Source organism: Notolabrus celidotus, chromosome 12 (genome assembly GCF_009762535.1).
Source record: "Notolabrus celidotus isolate fNotCel1 chromosome 12, fNotCel1.pri, whole genome shotgun sequence".
NCBI lineage: Eukaryota > Metazoa > Chordata > Actinopteri > Labriformes > Labridae > Notolabrus > Notolabrus celidotus.
In genome coordinates this window covers 30,505,424-30,530,237 of record NC_048283.1, presented here as the reverse complement: position 1 = coordinate 30,530,237, position 24,814 = coordinate 30,505,424, and the positions used below count along the sequence as shown (strand labels likewise).

The 24,814-nt window shown below is 38.3% G+C and overlaps 2 protein-coding genes across 5 annotated transcripts in view; one reads left to right on the top strand and one right to left on the bottom strand.

The window, feature by feature from the left end:
* oxr1a (oxidation resistance 1a) overlaps window positions 1-7,235 on the top strand; it is a 76,729-nt gene extending 69,494 nt beyond the window's left edge. For 2 of the 4 annotated variants that reach the window (XM_034697904.1, XM_034697901.1), the window contains 5 exons: window positions 567-692; window positions 1,163-1,315; window positions 1,726-1,821; window positions 6,820-6,893; window positions 7,052-7,235. In XM_034697904.1, the coding sequence (XP_034553795.1) occupies window positions 567-692; window positions 1,163-1,315; window positions 1,726-1,821; window positions 6,820-6,893; window positions 7,052-7,187 (585 nt within the window). In that variant the 3' untranslated portion in view covers window positions 7,188-7,235. The remainder of the gene's footprint in view (window positions 1-566; window positions 693-1,162; window positions 1,316-1,725; window positions 1,822-6,819; window positions 6,894-7,051) is intronic. The other 2 variants (XM_034697903.1, XM_034697902.1) reach the window with 1 other exon arrangement.
* Window positions 7,236-11,830: 4,595 nt separating this feature from the next.
* On the bottom strand, window positions 11,831-24,074 carry sqlea (squalene epoxidase a). Its single transcript, XM_034697906.1, has 11 exons — window positions 23,559-24,074; window positions 21,090-21,336; window positions 18,635-18,812; window positions 18,125-18,221; window positions 17,892-18,005; window positions 17,190-17,361; window positions 16,231-16,326; window positions 15,608-15,750; window positions 15,380-15,476; window positions 15,164-15,251; window positions 11,831-12,856 (listed from the first exon to the last, which is right to left on the bottom strand). The coding sequence occupies exons 1-11, from the start codon at window positions 23,835-23,837 to the stop codon at window positions 12,664-12,666; spliced, it is 1,704 nt and encodes a 567-aa protein (XP_034553797.1). The 5' UTR covers window positions 23,838-24,074; the 3' UTR covers window positions 11,831-12,663.
* Between the last annotated feature and the right edge of the window lie 740 nt (window positions 24,075-24,814).

Sequence of the window (24,814 nt, the reverse complement as noted above, 5' to 3'; positions counted from 1 at the left end):
ATTTATTTCACTTTGCATTGCCCCCCCCGCCCCCCCAGACAGTGTATCCACCTGTTGTTCCCGAGTTGCTAATCTAATCCTCGACATCTGGCATTGTAAAGTAGCTGAAGATATTCAACCGTGATTATCAAATTGTTGGATAATCCGTGTTCAGAGGAAACACTATTTATTATTTTGGCCATTTCTAAAATAACTTCTACTGTAAACTGAAACCTTTGCTATTATTTTGAGTTAATTTTATGGTAATTAAAATCCTTTCTCTTGCCTTGTTTTAATCTCAGTGTTTAAAAAAATCACACCTTGTTCTGCTGTAGACTCCAGATTATTATAATTACTTTCAATGTGTTAATTTACCATGTAAATTTGCTCATTAATATACTGTCATTACTGCTTTAGATGACCTTATTGGTTCAATCTCCTGAAATCATGCCCTAATTTTATGCAAAAGTACAACTGATGATTAATGAGAGCATTTGTAATTAAATTCACTGACTAGTGGTGCTTTAATGAAGTGAAACTGCTCCTTGTCAGTGTATGTACTAACTTATTTTTATTGTTTCTTGTAGATCACCACCAAGGAAGAGGTAAACTCCAAGCATGGTACATCTGTGAAGACAGAGCTGGAAACAGAAACATTCAAACCCAACCTCAGAGAACCAAGCGATCTCTTGGAGGCCGATCAGATAGAAAAGGTACAGACTACTGTAAAACCCTGTATGAATGCGACAGTACACACACATAATAGAGCAGCAGTATTATATATAGTATATCAAAGTATATGCATTGAAATGTTAATTTAGGATTCAAGGAAATGTCTTGTAACTCTTGTTAGAAGGAACAAATCAATTGATAAGACCAAACCAACAATGGATTTTCTCCCGAGTCTGTCCATCCAGAAATACATTCAGTTTGTCTTGTAACTCTGTGCTGTAAAGCTTTGTTTTGTTTTTGCAGTGATTCCAAACATAGTCTCACCTTGTGCAGTCTGTACAGTTGCACTTAATACAGAACATGGAGACTTACTTCTGTATTTTTACTCCCCAGGTGTTACAAAGTCCCCATGGATGTAATTCAGCATTAGAGGCTGCAGTCTTTCTTTGTTTCATTTCCTTAATTTTTTTCCTGATGCATTCTTCGATTCTCCAAATTGTTATTCCCATAGCTTGCAAAGAATCTGCCACCACGGACCATTGGATACCCATGGACGCTGGCTTTCGGAACAACGAAACATGGCATGAGCATTAAGACACTGTACAGAGCCATGCAGGGCCAGGACACCCCCGTACTCATGGTTATCAAGGACAGTGATGGCCAGGTAAGCTTTAAATACAACACTACCTTTATTAAACACAACACTGAACATGACTCAGGCTTGTCCAGACACTGCACAACAGATCTGAGATTGTTGGTAGTAGATCTCCTGCTTTTCATTATAGCATGCATGTTGACCTCTATAAGAAAACAAATGATCTGTTTTCAGCCTGAACATTGCAGAAAATGCAGAGCATTGAATTGAAATAAGGGTAGTCATATCAACATGATTACAATATTAGATATGTTGCTACAGTTTCAGCATCTGTGCCTTTAGAATATGTCACAAACAAAAAAAAACATTAATTTTTTCAAACTTCAAACTGCCTGTATCCTATAATACTAATGATATACTTGCTGTTTCAATAACTTTTCATCAATCAGGTATACTGTTCTCTTTTTCTTGTCCAACAGGTGTTTGGTGCATTAGCATCTGAGCCCTTCAAAATCAGCGATGGCTTTTACGGCACAGGAGAGACATTCCTCTTCACATTCAATCCGGAGTTTGAGGTACACATGCATCCTGTCTTTGTTTTAAAGACTCAATGTTCTGTTCTGTTCATACTTTGAGTTTATTTAAGGGCTGAAACGATTCCTTCGATACCTGGAGTACCTCGATTATAAACATTTTAAAAAATGTTGGGGCAAATTATTTCTCTGGAGCCTTTGTTTAGAGCAGACACTGGGTCTTATTCACCAACATGTTCTTAAGGAGGTTTCTCTGAGAAGTCTACGTCAGATTCATGAACAGTTCTGAAACAGCAGAATTGTTCGCATCTGTGATCTTTAATTGATGAATACCATGTCCTCATTAGTTTGAAACTCATGCTCAATTTTCCTAATTAGCACAGATATACCTCTCTTAAATCCCCATATAAGGGCATGACACTGCGGTGCTACACACAGTGGGGTCATATGAGTTACATTACACTAGTCCTCCTGCTAGCTACAATGAGTGCCGATGAACTCTTCCCCTTTAGTGAGAAAATTCCCAGAGGACCTGCAGGTAAGCTACGCTACAATTCTCTGCAGACGGGGACACCTCTTTCATGTAATGTCGCTAAAGTTGAGAAAATATGGTCCAGGCACTCATCATGGAGCAAATGCATGCACTGCTAGAAAAAATTTCAGCTCTTGACTTTGCCGTCAGAAACCCCCCTTTCTTTGGCACTATTTTCGGACGCACCTCCCAGACCTGTGTTCTTCCGCTGCATGATCACGGATACACGCCGATCATATCTCCAAAGAGGAGCACTAGTGCAATGTAACTCATACGACCCCACTTCAACAAAACTAAAATATCCCTTTAAGGGATTTTTGCTTTTATTTGATCAAACGTTGGGTGAGAGACAAACTACCAACGGAGTGAATCCCGCCTCATCTATCTCTATGGACAGTTAGGGGTGTAAAGATTCACCAGTCTTACCGATTGAATGTTAAAGGTTCAAATGTACTATTGGATCGGTAGCTGTAACCCGGCTGACTGAGGTCATGCAGCGTTTGTTCTGCATACTGTGTTCAGTGTCTTTTATCTCTTTATCTCTCAGATGTTTGTCTTTCATAAGAGTCAGCTTGCTGAGCTGGCTGGTCAGGTTACATTAGTTAGCTCACAGGATGATCGAAGATGACATTGGGGGTCCTCACCTCAGAAACTTTTCACAGCCACAGTGTAGTGAAGTCTGTGGTTATCATGACATCTACAGCCTGTTTTATTGCTGAGGCCAAGGACCTTACTGTGATGGTTTCAGCAATGGTTTTGTTTGTGGTTTATAAGCTCTGTCAGAGTCACAACATACAAAGCAGAAAGCATTTCACTGAGTGAGTGAGAGAAAAATATGTCTTAAGTATAGAAAAGAACTTCTACATGAATTGTAAATGGTAAACTCTCTTTGTATTGAGCTTTCTCTAGTGTTTTGACCTCTCAAAGTGCTCTTACATTCTATATCACATTCACCTATTCACACCACATTCATGCACTGATGGCAGAGACTGTGTGTAAAACCTGTGTCAGTACTAAGTGATCCATTCACACAGCACTGGCACAGCTGTCTGGGGCCGTTTGGGGTGAAGTGTCTGCCCATGTTTGAGATTGAGAGACGATAGACTCTACCACTGAGCTACTGCAGCTTCTTGAATGAAAAGAATGTGGCACTGACAATGCCTAACTGTCATGTGATTTTCACATGTGACAGTGACCTGGGAGTTACAATTTAAAAACAGCAATCCCCCTCTGTGTGACGTGACACATTCATCTCTGTCATTCTGTTTCAATCCCTGAACCCAATCATAGCCATCAAGGGTCAAATCGTCTCTTTAGGAGAAATTATTACCTCTACATTCTATGCGTTAAAAGGATTGTAACTTTTTTAATTGAGGTTGTATGAGATACTTACCAATATGAAGTACTGGGGCTTCCCCCTGTCAAAAGAGAAGAAAAAAGAAAAAGCAGAACGAGCGCTGTGCAATGTGGGAAACAGTACGCGGGGCAGACTGGTCCGATGAATACTGTGACATTTTCCTGAATCAGTACGACATTCGGAGAGTTTTTTGCATACTTCAGATTTTGCTCTTGTTCACATACTACATACTGAATTGTGGCCAAATCAGTACGTACTGCTAGTATAGTAGGAGGTTTCAAAAACAGCCTGTGTCTTGGCCCACTGCTGCAGTTAGGTCACATAATGCAGTACCAAATAGCGCCACAGGGCGGGGCCTCCTGTCAGTGTGTTTGTGAAACTCTATGTTCTTCTGCTCGGTCCATTGACTGTCGCTCTGACAGTTGGAGGACTCTAATCTGTGACAAACTGGTGCAGGTTATGCCAATGTATGAATAGTGAATATACACCGTGGAGACCTGGCGTTCTGTAGTTTATCTTAAATTCTGTAGCTCTGTTTGTGGAAATCCCTCTCCTGTCTGTAACTCTCCAAATGCTAACCTGCTATCCTGGAGCTAAATGCAGCAAGCAGTTGTGGATAGCTAACAGAAACAAACTTCCTTGAGCAGCAGCAGATAAAGAATCAATCTTTTGAATATAAAGTTCATCTTTAAAGCCTTGTTGGATGGTTCTCCCCACAAGACCAAAATGAGTTGTATTTTCTGTAGATGTTTCTCCAGGAGTATGTCGGTCACTCCCATACTGCTAAGAGTTTTACAAAACTTTGAAAACATCCTTTCAGTAGCTTCTACAACAGATCAAAAAATGTGTGATTAATTTGTGATTCATCCTGAGTTAACTATGGAAATCATACAATTAATCACCATTTAAGAAAATGAATTGCTTGACAGTGGCTTGTGGCTAGTCCCACAACAGACAGGGTCATAAGTAATGCATACTGGAGCTACTTCAAAGAGGGCATTAAAAAGGATCATCTGCTTAATTGTACAGTATATTGCAGTCCTTTCCATCATCACTGCATCCTACTTTCCACTACAGTCCTTGGTTCCTCCTCATGCAGCACAAAGTTGGGCACACAGTAAGGACAAAACAAAGTGCTGTTCATGATGGAGACCAGAGGACTTGTTTTTAAAGCTTAAAATAGCTTTTTGAAAGAAAGCCCCATACTGTGCTCACACTTGGTTTATATTGCGTAACGTTGCTTCCTGACAGTTTCACTACATAATCAGTTGTTCACAGCTTTAAGTTAGCCAGTTTCAATAATCAGTAAACAAACCAGCATCACATTGCAATATCTGCACATTGCAATACATCAATATAGGTTTTCTAGTCATAGAACAAAAGAGGAATACTTTAAACAGTTCTGGATTTATCAGGAGTTACTTTACTCCAAACAGTTTCACAGATAAACCTGTACTGATTTGGTTTCAGACCTTTTTGATATGTAGAAAAACTTAGATTATTGGACTAATTATTTCTACCGTGCCGGGATCACTGCAGGAAATGTAATCCCCACTAAAGCATGAATGATTTGATTTATCCACAAACCAACCCAAGGCTGCAGATAAATGATGATTTCATGAATCACTCCGAATGCTTGAATTATATTATTGTCTTTTGTTTTTTCTTCAAAGTTCTTCCGTGCCTCTCAACTCTGTGACATTTCATGTTTTATACTTGCCTCTTGATTATGATGGCTTCTTCTCAGCAGAGTTATTGATAAAAGCTCAATGTAGCTTCAGGATGATGAGCACATGCTATTTCTGACAATTCTTCACAATAAAAGTCCTCACTTAATAGGTTCCTTGAGTGCCTTTATTTTGAAACATTCACATCAGGAAATGTGATGTTTAACAGGACTCCTTAAACTTTCAAAATAAAGGCAATGTGGGTGCTACATGTGAATATGTATACATAAGAGCGATCAAACAATGAAATGTGTCTATGATGACTCTCCTCATCAAGGCTAACATCATTTGACAACAAGAGAACGGGTTTCTCTCCTCTCAGTGAAGGTTTAGAGTCAGACAAATCCACCCTGGAGAACATGGCTGCAATAGAGACACTAAACAGCCTCAAACTACGAAACCAAAACACAGGAAATGAACATTTTTTTCTGTTTGTGAGGAGCAAAGAGCAGATCAGAATGTTAACATGTTGAAATAGTTATCTTTAATATTCAACATTTTACTTTAATACTTAACAAGTCTTATTTACTATATTACACACTGTAGTGGCTTGCTTTCGCCAAACGAAACAAACACCTATAAGCCACTGAGGGGCTGCTTTACCGGGACTCAGTTGACGCGTCCTCCTCGTCAGGATGAATAAATGAAGTCCGCTCGTGCATTGACATCAACGGGTTTATTAGACACACAATATACGCACAGCCGATCAATCCACACTTGCATCTAATCGAACTTGTAGAATTACAGGCTTACGTCTATTGTAGACAATACGATGACAACGACGTAACAAGAAGGAACGAGACGTTCGAGACGAACGAGAAGATCGAGACGGTCAAAAACTGTTTGCTACCCGGTAGGCAGCTCACCTGCCACTGATTGGGTCTTCTTCCCTATATGCTTTCTAACACCTGGTTTGACACACCCGCCACCTAGTGTCCACACAAGTGCATCAAACACACAAACAGTCCACACATAATATTGACACACATATGGCTCTAACACACACCGTTACACAATGTGATTGATTCAAAAAAGATTGACCAGTAAACATGAGTAGTAGCTGGTAGGTGTAGGAGTCCACAAGCATCAGTGACAGGCGGACTAAAAGGTTCATGATTTGATGGAAAATATTATATATGTCGTTATCGCAAATGTTGTTGAAATGCCGTGATATAATTCTGAGGCCATATCGCCCACCCCTAGCCACTGTAGTCCTCATGTACTAACTGGCTCTGTTTTTGCCCCTGTTGTTTCTGAAATGATTCCCTTTACTTTGTGTGAAGTTGATTTTTGATCCATGCCCTTCAGTAAATGTTCTCTGATTCCCTTAAGTTAGAGACTTCTGGACAGAAATGAAAGATTTTGTCAACATTGATGATGTTATAAAACATCTTCTAATATTTGATCTATTGTTTCTGCAACAGGTGTTCAAATGGACAGGTGACAACATGTTCTTCATCAAAGGAGATATGGACTCCTTAGCTTTTGGTGGAGGAAGGTGAGTCCGAGTTATTTTGTTATGTACTCACTATCACAACATTCCAACATTTTTATAACACGTTCAGATTATTTCTGTTAATACAGCATACTGAAGATTTACTATACTACTTTGAGGAAAAGTTTACGGCCCCTTGTAACAGTGTTTGTTTTCTCTAGCGGAGAGTTCGGCCTGTGGCTGGATGGAGACCTCTACCATGGCAGGAGTCACTCTTGTAAAACATTTGGGAACCCAATGCTTTCTAAAAAGGAGGATTTCTATGTGCAGGACATAGAGATCTGGGCTTTTGAATAACAAAACAGTTCACCACAGGGAATAAAAACAAGTCCTGTGAAAGGCAAATGGAAGAGTCCTCTTCCTTTAGAACAATGGTAATATCCCAAACCTAACTGCACATCACCAAGGCTCCTCAGGCCAGAAGCCAGCTATCGGATACTTGTTGTGCATTACTACTTCAGTTATTATGGAGCTTATTCTCTTTGTGAAAAATGTCTTTTGTGTGTATCTTGTTACAGCCTTGCACTTCTTTGCAGAGTAGGGAGAGTGTGTCAGGCAGTGAAAAGTGAAGGCAAGATGAGGTTAGAACTGAAAGACGTGGCGAGATAAGCAGACCTGATGAAGGGAGGACCATGAGAGTTCTCTTCGCTTGAGAGCTGGTGAATATGATGGCAGCTTGAGTTTGGGACCGCTGCAAGAAGAAAGAACTGCCCTACAAGTCCAGATGGTGCATCTGAACTTGACAGAACCTCAAGGTCCCTGGCACACTCACAGTCCCACTAGAACTTTATTCATTTGGTTGGGTGTTACTTACTGTGCTTCTCAGCCTTAATGGATGGAGACCCAGTTAGAGAGACAGAAACATGACGAAAACTGAACACATTCCATTCCTCTCGGTGATTTGGAAGTGTCAAAATAAAGATGCGAGTCCTGCTAAAACAACAATATACCAAACTCAATAGCTGCAGGTTACACTGACACAACTCAGAGAAGAGAACGTATTGGCTGGGTGGATTGGTCTTTTTACAGTACTGTTTTGGGTGGTCCCCTGAGGCTAAACTATTGAGTATTGTGAATTGTAGCCTTCCTGTTGTTCACTGTCATAGCACACCATCTGAAAGCACATAGCTATAATCAGATTACCCATTGTTGTAATGTGTTCGGTGGATGTATGTGTGAGTCCAGCTAATACCAGCTCCGCTCGCAGGATGCTGGTTATACTGTTTGTAGACAGTAACTTGTTGCAATAGATTTGTGGAATATGCAAATAACTGTCCTGTGACCTCAAATACCCGCAGGTCGTGGCACTTTTGCCGCCGCTTGGCACTCTTTCAAAAGACATACTTGTAAAGCTTTTACGTCTTAATACACAATTGCTTTCCAGGCTATCAGTTGAAAAGCCTAAGACATTGTGAACTGTTTAACATGCTTATAAGACAATGTTTTGGTATATATGATTATATACTGATATATAATCATATATATACTGCTGTTAAGTGTGACAGTGATCTATTTGTGCTGATATTTCAGCTTCTAAAATATCATGTATATTTCCCTGTAAATTCATGTTAAAATACTAGATTTGTCGTACACACGCACACACACACACATCATTATATAAATATATATATTTCGTTATACAAATATATATATAATGCTATATACGTTTATAATATATATATGTATATGTATATATATATATATATATGTATGTATATATATATGTACATATATATGTGTATATATATGTGTATATATATATATATATACACATATATGTATATACATAAAATGTGGATTGGTGGGTTGCTTCTAGCACTTTAATCTGGTGTAATAGTGTTAAGGCCAGGTGCTTATATTCTATTAGCAGTAGCTGTACAGTACTTTTTGGGTCTGAACATTAAGGTGTTAGCTATTGGTAGAAAGTTTTATGCTACCAATATTGACGAGAGTAATCACCAATGCTCTGTGTGTGTAAAGAAGAGAATTCTGATAAGGTAGGAAAGGGGGGTGAAATGATGAAGGTTTGTTAGCAGAGTGACTGACCTTTGATGGGTGGACTGGGGGACATGTATTCAGTGTGTTACCCTCCCTTAAGGAGCTTTCTTCCCCCTTTTCTGGTCTTCCACACCAGTATTTGTGTCCTAATGTGGAGAGTTACAAAGAATTATATGGATATTTCTTCCAATTATTTCACCAGAATAAAATGTATCAGTGATGTTTAAATAAAAATAAAGCTGAGTTTAATTGTTGTAACCTTTGATATGACTGAATCTGTCATTTTTATTTATTTATTTTATTTTTCATTTTGAACACATTTTCTGCTTTTTTCAAATGATCATGAATAGAGGCTTTAAGGGCAACCAGAAGTTACTGCTTTTTAATCCTGTAGTTTCAAAAGTATGGTAATGGCTGTGTTCCAGTAACAACATTTATTTCTACAGTAAAATGCTGCATTCATATGTTGCATATTGTAGCATTCCAATATTTGATTCTGCATTATATTTTTCTGATTCTAGAAACTCAAAATAATTTCAACAGGCTCATTTTATACGCTACCTTGTAACTGAATATGGTTTCAAATTTAGGCGATGCATACCAAAAAAATGGTATCACTGCCTTTCCCCATATTGGTTACTGGTAATTATTGTAGGTTTTGAGTGTTAGGAAACGGGGTTGTTAAATTACTTCTCTGAATTTGATAGAACAATGATATTAATAAATACAAATCATGGTACAGTATCATCCACAAGGTCCATTGGGTACACACCTCAAACAACAGAAAACAGAAATATCAGTGTTGCTCCAAGGTGAATTCTTTGACAGTACATGTTATATGACCTACAGAATGACTTTATGATGGCCAATTACAGATGATATCCAAGGCAACATATTTGTCTTTTGAATAGTGTTTTACCTAAAGAGCCCTCTCAGGGCCAGTGTGGACTAGTGCAAAAAAAAAAAATGTAAGACTCAGGTCCTTCCTTTCAAAAGCTGAACCCCCCCTTCAGCATCTGCATGCCTTCTGTGCTTTATTTTACCTTGCTCTAATATAAAAAGTTTGATGTTGAAATTGAATGTATGCCATCTCAGCATTTCAACAATCCAAACAGTGTGATTAATCCTTTGGATTTTAAGCTTATAGATAGACTGTGCCTATTTCTAAACAGAAAGCAATCATCTGTAAGTAAGTGACATCTAGTGGTCACATTGAAGTGTTGGTCTATGCATGGCTAGGCTTTATGAAGGTCTTCATTGTCTGAGGTGTCATTTTAAAGCTCTGTATTATCAATTATATAAACAACTCTAAAGTGTCAGTTATTAAACATATTCTGACAATGTAATTATAAAAGGTATCTAAATAAGACTGTACTTAAAAGGCACTGCAGCCCATTTTTTTCCTAAGCAAATTAAAGGTTTAAAATATCATTCATCTTTGTATGAAGTACGACACAAATTTATTCATTACTTAATTACTTAATAAAGCCTCATTAGCACTCATTAATTGGTTTAAATATTTATTACAGCTGAAAATAGCTCAAAAATATATACAGTGCCTGGCAAAAGTATTCATCCCCCTTGAACTTATACACATTTTGTCACAAGCACAAACTTACATTTATTTTGTTGGGATTTTATGTGATAGACCAACACAAAGTAGTGCATAGTTGTGAAGTGGAAGGAAAATGATACATGGTGTTAAAGATTTTTTACAAATATAAAATGAAAAGCGAGGCGTGCATATGTATTCACCCCCTTTATTCTGATACCCCTAAATAAAATCCACAAGTCACCTCATTAGTAAAAAGAGTCTACCTGTGTGTACTTCACTCTCAGTATGAACACAGCTGTTCTGTGGAGGCCTCAGGGGTTTGTTAGAGAACATCAGTGAACAAACAGCATCATGAAGACTTAGGAACACACCAGACAGGTCAGGGGTAAAGTTGTGGAGAAATGTAAAGCAGGGTTAGGTTATAAAAACATATCCCAAGCTTTGATCATCCCACAGAGCACTCTTCAATCCATCATCTGAAAATGAAAAGTGTATGGCACAACTGCAAACCTACCAAGACATGGCCGTCCTCCTAAACTGACAGGCCGGGCAAGGAGAGCAGTGAGCAGAGAAGCAGCCAAGAGGCCAACGGAGACTCTGGAGGAGCTGCAGAGATCCACAGCTCAGGTGGGAGGATCTGTCCACAGGATATATATATATAAATATTAGTCGAGCACTCCACAAATCTGGCTATTATGGAAGAGTGCCATTATTGAAAGAAAGCAATAAGAAGTCCAGTTTAAAGTTTGATAAAAGCCAGATAGGGACACAGCAAACATGTGGGAGAAGGTGCTCTGCTCAGATGATTCCAAAATTGAACTTTTTGACCTGCATCTAAACGGTATGTGTGGCGGAAACCTAAAACTACACATCATCCTGATCACACCATTCCCCACCGTGAAACATGGTGGAGGCAGCATCATGCTGTGGGGAGGCTTCTCTTCAGCAGGGACAGGGAAGCTGTCAGAGTTGATGGGAAGATGGATGGAGCTAAATACAGAGCCATCCTGGATGAAAACCAGTTAGAGGCTCCAAAAGACTGAGGCTGGGGTGGAGGTTCACCTTCCAGCAGGACAACAAACCTAAACACAGCCAGAGCTACAATGGAATTTGGATAAAAGCATATCCGTGTGTTTGAATGGCTCAGTCAAAGCCCAGACCTGAATGAATCCTGTTGAGAATCAAGACTTGAAAATTGCTGTTCACAAACTCTCTCCATCCAATCTGATTAAACTGGAGCTGTTTAGTAAAGAAAAATGGGCAAAACATGTTGTCTCTAGATGTGCAAAGGTGGTAAAGACAAACCCCAAAGACTTGCAGCTGTAACTGAAGCGAAAGGTAGTTCAACCAAGTGTTGACTCAGGGGGGTGAATACATATGCACGCCACACTTTCCAGATTTTTATTTGTAAAAAATCTTTAACACCACACATCATTTTCCTTGTATCCAGTATATCAGAAGGAAAGTTGTCAGATAATAATTTTTCTGGAAATCTAACTTTATTTACTTCATAGCAGTTCTGTTGGGCAAGTACAGTCCACATTAAAGAATGTCAAGTGTATTAACAGGGGTTAACAGGGTTTTTGAACACACTGGGACAATTTGTGTGGGTGAACAGGGACATGGTTGCATCAAGACACTGTCGTCTCAAATGTCTCATTTGAAATAAGGCATTAAGAAGGAAGAAGATGTCTTCAGTAAGGCTAGAGACAAAAGGCCTCAATTTTACTTCAAGTAATGATGGCAAAATGTTCTCTTTTTCAGCAGGACATCAGCATTCAATAACAAATCTCAAACCCCACTCGGTATTTAGAGGACGATGGCCCAATCCCAGCCTCCATCCTAAGGCCCAAGCACTGAACCCACACAAACTTTAATGATATAAGTCATTAATATGTGACTGGGCTTGAAATGGTATAAAAGGCATAAAGTTACACACAATTTATAAAACTCAACAATAACCAGGATAGTGACTAACAACATGTTGTCACATACAAAGGTGTAACTTCAACATTTGCTTTGATTTGATTCAGTGGGGGTCTGGACAACAGCATATCATATGTCCCCAGTTATGCTAAAGAGTATGGCCAGGTCTCAGAAATATAAACAGTCATGCATACTCCAATTCAAATGCAGAATCTGTTCATAGATATTACTCCCAATCAAGTAATTTCTATTTACAGTTTGGTCCCCCTGTGTCCAGATGTCTTGTAGGTCTTCTCAGTACACCAGGTACTGGAGTTCAGAGTAGATGAGTGGAAACATGACTGTGCAAGCACGGTACAGGATCGCTCCACTCCGGAATAAAGCTCGTGGTTTGGTGCTCCATGATTCAGACTTGAAGTTGACGTAGATTGCGTACATTGCAACCGCAAAGAAGTGTCCAATGAGGGTCATGGGTTTGGGAGACAACCTGAGAACAGAAACAATGTCATTCATTAACACAAACTGTGAAGTCTAGTATGATTGATCTTTTTTGTATGGTAATGAATCCAGTGACAGTTTGGAAAACACTTTTATCTAATTAGAATCATTTCTTTGTTAAATTAAATTGATTCACATCAGCTTTCCCTTTATACCATAAATATATATTTAACATTTAACACAAATAAGACACATAGGGAATTAGTGTGTGTATGTGTGTCGAAGGTAAGTTTTTGAAAGCAATTAATAGATTTCAATGATTAAGTTGGATAAGGGGGAAGTGAAGTTTGACTGTTCTCATCACTTGGTCCAATCCAACACAATGACACACTGAGATCCTCTCTCCCCCCTCTCTCTGCCTATCACTTACTTTAACTCTCCCTGTCCCATTAAAGTTACTAACCATAGATCTTTCTGGAGTCCCTGAGCTCCCTTGTCTCGTAGGTTCTTATGAGTCACTGCCATAGATGGCCCGCTGCTGTGGACGTGCCGGACTCCAGCAGCAACAACTTCTACTATCTGTCCCTCCACTATCATCTCTCTCTCTTATTCTCCTCTATCCCTCTTTCCAACCCCAACTCGGTCTCAGCAGATTTCTGTCTAACATGAGTCTGGTTCTGCCGGAGGTTTCTGCCTGTTAAAGGAAGTTTTTCCTTGCCGCTGTAACTAGCTAAATACTGCAAAGTGCCCTACTCATGGTGTATTAAGATAAGATAAGATTGAGTTTTATCCTGTCTTGGTGTTGGGTCTTTGTTAATAATTAACATAGAGTGGTCTAGACCTGCTCTGTTTGTAAAAGCGTCTTGAGATAACATTGGTTGTAATTTGGCGCTATACAAATAAAGATTGATTGATAAAAGAGGAGTGTCTCACAAAGCTAATTATATTCAGAGACACCACTGTGACCATGCCGGCCCTCTCACTGCCAAAACTGAAGAACGTTTTCGAACTAATCGGTCAAATGTTTGCGAACCGAAGAGCACATAGAAAAACAACCACATGCTCAGTCCATTTCTACAAGTACTTGAAATATAGTTTTCTCCTACAGGTTGCAAAGTTGCACTCTCGAGCAGAGAAATGTTGCATGTGACTGCAAAAAGCATCGTTTAGATAAAATGTGTGCATGACTGTTCATTTTGCACGCATAGCTTTGCAACATTCTCCTGTGTGAATCTCAAGGGCTCGCACGTGAACCTAAGATTTGGCAAAAATATGCCCCATAAACAAACTGATTAAAATCAGAATTACAAGACACGTACAAACGTTTTGGTGAGATATTTGGGGAATAAATCTGTTTTGTAAAGGTTAAAGGATGTTTTATGGAGTGAAGATCATTTTTCCACATAATGGGGCAGAAGACCATACAAAAGACCTTTCACTGAAATTCATGCTTTTATTTATCATTAATCCCTGCCCGGTGTTGAGCTGCATGTTTTTAATTTGCAACAGCAATGACATCATCATTTGCAAGTGGTGTTTGAAGTGTTTTTTAATTATGCTCACTATTGAGCTCACTATAGTAAACTGCACTCAAATCACAATGAGAGTAGGGAATAAGTTATTTACTTCTGACACAACCTAAGTGAATCAGTGAGATTTACCTGTATGCTAGCTAAGGCAAAGCCTGAGGACTTACATCTTGTCTTTTTTGTTTTTTTTATATATGCAATAAATCAAAGCGGGATAATGTTGCAAATGTTTTTTTCTTTGACAGTCCAGTCATGTAAGGTTGCTGAAAAGAAATATGTTTAGTCTCCAGCAGTGTTTGGCAAGTGATTTCTAAAATATAATACATTATATATTAGTAGTTAGTGTCATTTAAAAGTAATTATTTACATTACAGTATTACTGTCTCTGAATTTTAATGCGTTGCACTACTTTTGAGTTACTTTCACCAAAATAACTGCAGAAGCATGACGAGCATTCTAAAATGCTAAAATAAAGTTTATTAAGCTGATTATAAATCCAGTGAAAGGTGATGTGGTATAGCATGGTGACTGTGCAGGCCCTAAGGATACTAACAACTTAATGCAAAAGGCACAGTGAAGGCTCATGGTGCAATACAATAAGTAACAATGACCGTCAGAATCACAAAAGCAAAGTCAAAGTCTGTTAAGTTATGATTAAGATATCGTAGTATTTAAAGCCTAGGCCTATTAGAGTTGTATCAAGCTAGTCATACAGCTCTCATTGAAAAAAAGGCACATATCCCAGGATGTCACCTAAAACTGCAAAATGTCATATCAGCACATTTCTTTGTATCCTGTTTCTGTGAAGGACATTGTTTGATGCTTACACAGAGAGGAGTCCAATGGGCCCGTTAATGCACTCTCCACCGAGTTTGAAGTACTGGAAGCAGGCTTTCCTCAGTTCATGAAGAGAATCTGTTGAACATAGAACATGAGAAAGTCATCCAAATGTTAATGATGTAAGATTTCAATTGTTTTACTTCTTAAATGAAAAACAGTCTATTAGTCTGTCTCTTTAATGGCAGAGGTGGGTGTTGACTCACTGTCAGTGGCTGCAAACAGCTCATATAGGGCCTGGGCTAAAACATTCACCACAAAGGAATGTGATGACTTGCGTTCCCAGTGGAATTTTTTCCTTGCCTATCGAAGTGAAGAAGGAAAAAAAAGCAGATTTTATATTTCGCACTGGTCTGTCAGCACCCACAACAGAGGGAATGATAAGGCAAGGCAAATGTGAAATTGCTTCCCATGAAAACTGTGAAGCCCCTTACCTGCATCATCTCCACGTCATTGTGCAGGTCTGAGATGTTGTTGAGCAGATTCCTCCAGATGCAAATATCATTGAGAGCAACGCTCATTCCTCCCCCCGTGAGAGGATGCCTCATGTTGTAAGCATCGCCCAGGAGAAGCACACCTGCAAACAACATTCATTGACTCCTGTTAAAATACATGCAATGTTTTTCTTTTTTTGCCTTAGCCCATGTAATGTGTTTTTTTTCTTCTCCTAAAAAAATGAACTTAGCAACATTCACAGAGGTGTTCTCCTCGCTCTTCAGTCCTGTATAACTCTGTGGAAGTGGCTGTGATTTCTTAAAATATTCCCTTGACCCATTTTTTTATTTCACTTAATTTCTGTCTGTAAAGCACTGACCCAAACAGCTGGTCTGAACAATCATACAATAAAAAACATAGACCCCTCCAAAAATGGCAGTCTTACATCAAAGTCAGATAGTGAATATATTCAGATGCACTGACACTTTTTTCATGTGTTTTCTTATACAGTATGACTAAGGCTGTGCATGGTTTTCCCAAGACAAATGTCATACTGTCTGAAAACGGTTCAATAAATTTTCCTGGTCCAGTTTAAATTCAAGTGTCAATATCATCTCTGTACCTGACTTGCTGGTCGGGGAGGGAGGTAGAAAGCTGGCAGGCATGGACCTGAGTCGATCATTCTGCAGTGCCGACATGAAAGGTTCCTTTAAATGCTCTGAAAGACAAATAGAATTGACAGTACAGACAACCCAAATTAGCAAATGTAATCCAAGGGTACACACTGGGATTGTGCACAAGAAATAAATGTCCAGTGTCTGCATTGGGCATTTACATTGAATAACAGAGTGCATCATTGATGTCAAATCCTTCAATTTGTCATGAGTTGATATTTAGTTTAGTTTTTTCCTTGTGTTTCTTGCCTTGGTGCCTCCAAAGTTATCCTTTGTCTCCCTTGTGTGTTTGGGGATCCATGTCTCATGTTGTATTCTCGTGTTGTATTTTCATGTGTTTTCTTAGTCTTGTCTTGTGTTTCCTGTTTTATTTTGTAGTTCTTTTTCCCTGTGTGTCCAGTTTAGTTTTACTTCCTGTCCTCCTTTTTGATGAACCTGATTAGTTTCACCTGTCCTTTTTTCCACAGTATGTTGATCACTCTCTGTATTTAGTTCCTCTGTTTCCCATGTCCTGTGTTGGATCTTTGTATGTCTCTCCTGTGTTCCCTGTGTTTCTTTTTACCAGTGTTTCCATTTGGATTTAGGTTTTTGGACATTTTAAGTAAGTTTAGTTTGTACCTTTTTGTTCTTTTGTTTATGAAAACCTTTTATTTTTAATATGCATTTGGGTCCTCCTTCCACCTTTTTACCCAAAGTGACAACTATTGCTTTCTTGGCTACACACAGAATACACAACAGTCTTAAAATATTACTCCCATGCATTATATTTGGTAGAAGAACTAAACTTCTGGAGATGTTACAAACTTTGATCAAGTACAGAACCAATGGTCATTTTTTTTATCTGCAATTAATAAAAGAACTGCCACCTCAGAGATGATTTTATAAAGAAAGTTTCTTCCTCTCTTACCTGGCAACTGTGGGTAAATCTTCTCGGCCATGTAATCTGAAAGGTTGCGAGGCATCTCCCCTCTGATGTCCACAAGGACTCTGGTGTGCGAGGAGGAGATTTGATAGATGAGCACTGGGCTGGGGTGTGCCAGCACTAGCTCAGCATGGTGAGCTTTGAACTGGGGACAGTCCTAGAAAAAAAATAGTGATACAAAAATAAAGAAAATAATATAAAAAAATCCAGCCTTCAGCTACGTTTGAAGATAGATTGACAGCACCATATCGCATTGTATGTGGAGAAAATCATTGAAATGATGAGCACAAAAAAATCAATCAAAGATATATAAATATACAGTATGCGCTATAAATAAAGATGACTTTGTTTTCAATTGTTATTCTTGTTTGTTTTTTTTACCCATTTTGCATCTAAATTGTTTAAAATAATGAAAAATGCAAGTTATTATTTCTCAAAGACCACTTTGATTTTTACTTTCCTGTCATAAATGACAACTAAATACACGTTCATCAGAAAGCTCCAAAGTTGAGAAACTCTTCTCGTTTGATTTGTTTGCTTTAAAAAAAATCAATATATCTTCATTCTTCCTGATTTTCTCAGTTGACTAATTAATTGATGGAGTTAATTGCTTTACATTTTTAAAGGTATTCAGTGCAGAAACAAGCCATATAGACGATAGTCAAAACAACACTTGGTGGAACTTACCCTCATAAGACATCCAACAAAATGAGAGGAGGTCTTAGCTTTCTCATTAACAAGACTCTTTCTGAATTTGGAGAAACAGCCATCAGCTACCACAGTTAGTGCTGCAGAAACTTCCTTCAAAAACACAAGGTAAAACAGTCGTTACACACACTGTGAAACATGAATTATGTCCAGAGGGAACTGGGAAGTGGAGTATGATACTCTACATGTTAAACAGTGATTCCTCCTCTCACCTTGATGTCTCCAGTTTCTTTATCCTTGTACTGGAGTCCTGTGATACAGCCGTCCTCTTCCTGCAGACTGGTCACAGTGCCTTCTATGAATGTGACACTGGGGGAGGGGAGAGGGGGGTCAATTTAAGAGTCAGAGATATCAGCAACGCATGCCACTAAAGCATACATGAATAAAAATGCAAATGAAAAAGAGAAATATTTGAGATGTTTATATTTTAGACTTTGTTTTGTTCAGATTGTAAGGGCTTTCAAATACAGTATTGTTAGCTTTCCTTGAAGCACAGAAAAAGTTAAATGAAGCTTCCCATAACTGTAAAATAATTATCACTGGATAAATATGAATTACTATTAAAAGAGTAACACAAGAAGAAACACATACAAAGTATTATGACTGACTCTCTCTCTCTCTCTCTCTCTCTCTCTCTCTCTCTCTCTCTCTCTCTCTCTCTCTCTCTCTCTCTCTCACACACACACATTCATATACTGTATATATATGTATATATTAATCACTTTGGCTCAGCCCGGGCGGTTCTCCTGAGGCCCATGATGAAGCGTCCGTGATGGAAGGCACGGCCACACTGGATGTTGTCCTCTTTCTGAGGATAGGGGATCTCCACCTCTGTGCTGCTCTCTATGTCATGGATCACATATCCATTGACTATGTGAGCATCCAGACCCTCCACTGAACCTAAAGCCACAAACAACAAGTGTCAGTTTTACAGCCAACATATATTATTTACTCAGCCTGCAAGACCAAGTTCCATGAGACAAAATGTTAGTTTTCAAAGCTACAATTGGAAAGTAGAATTAGCTTTAAAGGAAGACAGAGGATATTGCAGTATTGCTGCCTTCTTTGTGCTTTCTCAACAGTTTAATGAAAAGTTTGACTGTTCAGCCTTTAACAGAAGATTGGTACCTGATCAGAAGCTCCTTGTATTTTAGATTATAAATGTAATTTGTCTATTGTCCATATGTTTTTCTTCAGTAGAATTTGAATGCTGCTTTTTCAGTGCTTTCAAAGTTGCAGTTGCTAAAGGATGCCAGCAGCACAAGATGGCAGCTCAAAAGTCTTGAGTGGGAAAAATACATTGTGAATAATCTGAACGCTTGTTTTAGATATCTTTATACTTAAACTTGCTTATTTAGCAAATGGATCTAGTTTTGGTGCTTCATTTTCATTTTCTTAGTGATCCTCTTGTGTGTTTCTAGTCTATCGTATTTCCAGTTTTATTTTGTAGTTATTGCTCCCTGTGTGTCCGGTTTGGTTTTACTTCCTGTGTTTGTCTGTTTTCCCTCCATTTTTGATTGTGTTCTGAGTGTTTCCACCTGTGTCTCGTTGGTCTCACCTGTTTCTGATTACCACTGTGAGTATTTAGTGTCTGGCTGTTTTTGAAACAGCCTGCTACATACTACCTACCAACTGAGTTTGAGTTTAGTATATAGTATGAGTTTTCTGTTCGATCTGTGTTGCAGTACGCTGAGCCAGACGTCACTTAATTTCCGGTCTCAGAAAGTGGAAGTAAAAATGGCCAATCTGATAGAGAAACTGCTTCTTAAGCATCACTTATGATTTAAAAAGTTAAGAAGTGGTTTATATGGAATTTAATCATTTTCACAGCACCTAAAAACTGAGTTCCCCCCGCCAAAAAAAGAAGAGAAAAGAAAAAGTGGAACGAGCGCTGTGCATTATGGGAAACAGTACGTGAGGGAGACTGGTCCGATGCATACTGTGAAGTTTTCCAGAATCAGTACGACATCCGGGGAGTTTTGGCATACTGCAGATTTTGCTCTTGTTCACATACTACATACAGACTTTTGGCCAAATCAGTACGCACTGCTAGTATAGTAGGCGGTTTCCAAAACCGCCTCTGTGTTTCCTCCCTGTTGTGTCGGTTCATTGTGTGTGATGTGAAGTCTGCACCAGTACTCCTGTGTTGGTGTTTCCTGTGATTTTGTTTAAAGTAAGTTTTTGTTTGTACCTCTTTGTTTTTTAAAACCTTTTATTTTGAAGTCTGCACTTGGGTCCTCTTCCTTTGTTTTCCTATCTATCTTGCATGTGTGCAGAAAAGAGAATTTAGAAGTTAATCTCTGGCATTCAGAAGTGTACTGGCTATTACAGGTTAATATTTCCCTCATAATTTATAACTTCATTCAGAAATTCTTTGCCACTGTTAAGTGAAGCCATCATCTGTTGCCATTCTTTCTGAAATAGTGTTTTATGTTCTTTTCAGGGGATTTGATTTGACAGTGTCAGTTGAATTTTTTGAGTTCTGATAATTTTTTTCTCTAAAATTTGATCAACAAATTCAAGAAGAAAAAAAAGGAAACTGATATTTTGATTTAAGACTTTTTGTTTCTCATTTGCTTATCACTCTGTTGTGCCTGTCTGCATCAGACGTAAATGTGACATAACTTCTTTATGACGCCAAAAGGGCATCACTTATCAGTGTTTGCTGACCAGAGTTTCATGGCTGTAGAGACAAATCTGTCTAGCAATTTGTGTGTGGCTCCATCTTGAGCTGTCATTACTACGGTGGCAACTCAGCGTATCAGGATTTCAGATGTTACACAGCCACTGATGAAGTTACCTTGATCAGGCATTTTGTTTTAAGTTACATTTTTGTTATTTTCATTATTATCATGCTTTCTTTTGATCATCCATGCCCTCTCTCCTTAAGCTTTGGGTTGTGAATCTGTTTTAAAAAAGTGCTCCAACTTTTTGACACTGCCCAAGTTAACAGAGATTGTAAATGTAATGTTTCAAACACGCAATATCTAGGTATTGTTTTTTCAACAACGGTGTAAAGGCTATTTCTCATGGTAGAATGCTGGGTATGAACACGTGTTTTCAGGGTATTTGACAGAGATATTTAAGCAATTATGCAAGATATTGATATGTTGGTAAAATAGCTTGTACAATTAGTGATTTTGCAAGTCTTTGACATAAGAAATTTTGATCACCAACCTTCAAGTCCCAGTTCTTTGAGGGCTTTATATCCCCCAGGCTGCAGTAGCTCCCCAACAATCCTGTCCGGCTCCTTAAGGTCCCTCTCAACCACCGTCACTTTCCTTCCGTCCCGGGCTAGGACAGCTGCCATGGCTGAACCCAGCACTCCCGCCCCAACTATCAGTACATCGGGGTCTGGGGCCACTGAAAGGCAACTGTTTGAGGCAGATGACTCTACTTTAACTCCTTTCTTTGTTTTCAGGCCCTGGAATCAAGCGAATGGAGAATATCATAAACAGAGTAAAGTCTAAATTGAACAAGCCTGTAAGGCTGCAACTATTAAAACCTTCAATAACGATTTAATTGTAAATTTGCAGATTATACACAGTTCATTGAAAAATGGCTTCACTCATTTAAAAATACTGTCCAAAGTCCAAAGTGATGTCTCATGCTTTTTTGTTCAACCAATAGTCCTACCCTAAATCCTTGACAAAACATAGGAAAGCAATATACCCTTTCATTCTTTAGCAAAAAAAATACTATATCTATCAGTCAGTATGTGTCAGCGCTGTGAATTTTTATTGTTGTATTGATAATAAAATAAAATAAATCATAAATAAACTTTGTTGAAAAGAAAAGAAAAAAATCATGTTTCAAATATGTCTGAAAAAATAGTAGACTGGCCCTTACTTCAACAAATGAAGCAGTAAGTTCTTACATGTTCAAGTCTTCAAGTATAATGCAAAACGGTACTTTTATTGTGGCTTTACATAAGTAATGCATTTGTATTTAATTCAGTTGATTCAGCTTCCCAACTTAGTGAAATTGTACTTCAGATGTAAAGTAAGATTGTTTGTTGATTGCAGCTGACTGTAAAATCAAGAGCATTAAGTGAACCATTGGCCATATACAGAGCCACAGAAGAGACTGATGATTCAATTGTTGGTGCATCCCTCAATGGTAAAAATAAGATACTGTAATGAATTTATATAAGAGTGAACGTCAATGACTTAAATGAAATCAATAATGATAACATTAACTTGTGAAAATACTTTTACTTTTCTCCAGACATACTGTAAATACGTATAAGTTCTATCAACTTAACATAATAAGTGAACTTGTTGCTTGAATTATTTTGAGTTCTAACCACTTGCTGTTTAGTTGTGTTAACATAAAGATATAAGTTCAGGGTACAAAACGAATTTGCCCTGCTGACTAATAGGCTATAGAGTATTCCTAACATATAAGATCAAGTTGTAAAAAATAATAATAATGAAGTTTTCTTGACAATAGGCAAAGTTTGTCACTAATACTAGTCAGCAGGGCAAATTCGTTTTGTATCCTGAACTTCTATCTTTATGTTAACACAACTAAACACCAAGAGTGGTTAGAACTCAAAATAATTCATGCAACTAGTTCACTTATCATTTTAAGTTGAGAGAACTTATAAGTTTTTACAGTGCAGCTGTTGTACTTTGAAATGAATGGATAGACTTTGAATGGTGAGATAACTTGTTGTGCTATACTGAGTTTTATTTAAACATAATAGGAAAAAAATACATATTTGAAATGATTAGTATAACCTTGTCTCCTTTTTCACCCGATTTTATGGCTGCTCTAGTATTTTATTTACTGCTTTGGTATTTTTTATGAATATTGTTTTCAAACCACTGACTAATAGCAGGAGAATTCAGTCCCTTGCCCAAGGACACTTCAGCATGTGACTGAAGGAGCTGGGATTGAATCCCGACCTTCCAATTGAGAGAAGAGCGACTCTCCCAGTAAGCCACAGCCACCTTCCTAATCTCTTACTTTATACTTTATTTTATATTGTAATTTTGTGACAGCTCCCCTTGACCCAGAATGTAGTGAAGTACCACTCACTGCAGGATGCAGTTGGGGCACAATTTGGTCTCTTTGGCGTGATCTGGTGGAGTAGGCCGTGCATTACATTTTTTAACCAATTTGCGCCACTAAATTTATAAATATACTGTATATATTTATTTAAACTGTTCCTGCTCGTAAATAATACAATTTCAAGTATCATTTATTCAAGGAATACATTTCAGTACATTTATATGTTTTTGACCAAAAATGGTTCACTAAAAAAACATAATCAGACTCTTGCATAAATATATTTCCTATAAATGAGCTGTTCCAATTTAACTCTGTAATTATACCAGTATCCGTTGCAAGCAGACACACACTAAAATGTGCATTTATACTTCAACAAACCAATAGTTGATTCTCTTGATACATATATGTATAGGTAAGAAAGGGGCGTAAAATATTAAATATATTTAATATTTTACGCCCCTTTCTTACCTTTACAGGGTCATGAATAAACCTGAGAGTAAGAAATGCGGCCTAGGAGTTGAAAAGCTCGCGAAAATCAAAATAAATAATGTGTCATTCTCCATCTGTGTCTTAATTTGTTCACATAGAAGTAACAATATATATATATAAAGTAAACTCTATTATTCCTACCTTTTTACAGTTCATCTTTGCTCTCTCGTTCCACTGTGTTGAAGCTCGGGGAACAAAGTTGTTGATAACGGGTAAAAGAGACAAAAGACTCCAGGGCAAATGAAACACCTGAGAGACTGTGAGCTTCTGGCCAGTGAAGTACCTGATGCACTGGAACAACAGCCCGACAGTGAGCAGTAGAGCCGCGGCCATAGCGAGCTCTTTGTAAGCCAAAGTCAAAAACATGTTTGATTTTTTATAAAGATATGTAAAGCTGGCTATTCCCAGAAAAGTCCACATCTTTTAGGACTTAATGGGGACAAATAACTGATAATTTAAATTTTAAAAGTTTCCTACTATTGAAGAGCCACAAATTCACTTGGACCACCGATCATAAAAAAATATATTCTGTAATTGTTTTTAAGATGCTCTAAAAACAAACCAGCTATCTTCCTGCAAAGTTCCGTTTGTATCTTATTTTAAGTTAGAAAAAGGCAGTCACAGCGGTGGGATGCGGACAAATAGGCTGCTACTTCATATTCGGTGGTTTCAGGTCCCGCCTCCTCCACAGCTCATCCCTCCAATCAGAGTCTCAGAGTGGGTGAGCAGAGCTCACGCTATCCGCAGAATGGACAGCCGCTGAGGCGCTGGGCGTTCTGTGGCCCGTCTGATTGGACCGTCTGCGGGCAGCATGTAGTATGATGTGATGTCAGTAACAAGGTGCACTCTTTTGTGTAACTGGCATAAATACGATCTTCTCTTACACACTGAGAGCGACTTGACTCGTGTCTGCCCTCCTTGAATAAGCGACATCTGAAATCAAAACAGCTCTGTAAACGTGTGATTTATTAACAAAGTGTATGCATGATCTCAGCATATGTCTTGTTTTAGAGTTTATGCATGATCAGATCATATTGCGTGTGTTAGAGTTTATTCATTATGTGCAAACTATGTATGTATATGCAAACTTACATATTTTCCAGTGTGACCAAAGTCTGGAAGTCACCGTACTTTGGAAGGCGGAAGTTAACTGATAAAAGTCATCACAAACATGCACCAATACCATTTGAGATAGAACAGGCTGGTGGAAAAATAAAGAGTGAGCATTTAATTTAATTATTTTGAAAAGCTTTCAAGTGAAACGACCCAGAAGTGTTGCATGGCCACCTACAGTGGATAGAAAAAGTCTGCACACCCCTGTTAAAATGCCAGGTTTTGTGATGTAAAAAATGAGACAAAGATAAATCATGTCAGAACTTTTTTCACTTTTAATGTGA

Bases quoted from the DNA above. Each gene is read 5' to 3' on its own strand.
- sqlea (XM_034697906.1), bottom strand. From the start codon at position 23,837: ATGTGGACTTTTCTGGGAATAGCCAGCTTTACATATCTTTATAAAAAA. The intron at 18,006-18,124 runs GTGAGAGGAGGA...GTGTTTTTGAAG, and splicing joins AAGAAACTGGAGACATCAAG to GAAGTTTCTGCAGCACTAAC. The intron at 15,751-16,230 runs GTACAGAGATGA...TGTTGTTTGCAG, and splicing joins CTCCCCGACCAGCAAGTCAG to GTGTGCTTCTCCTGGGCGAT.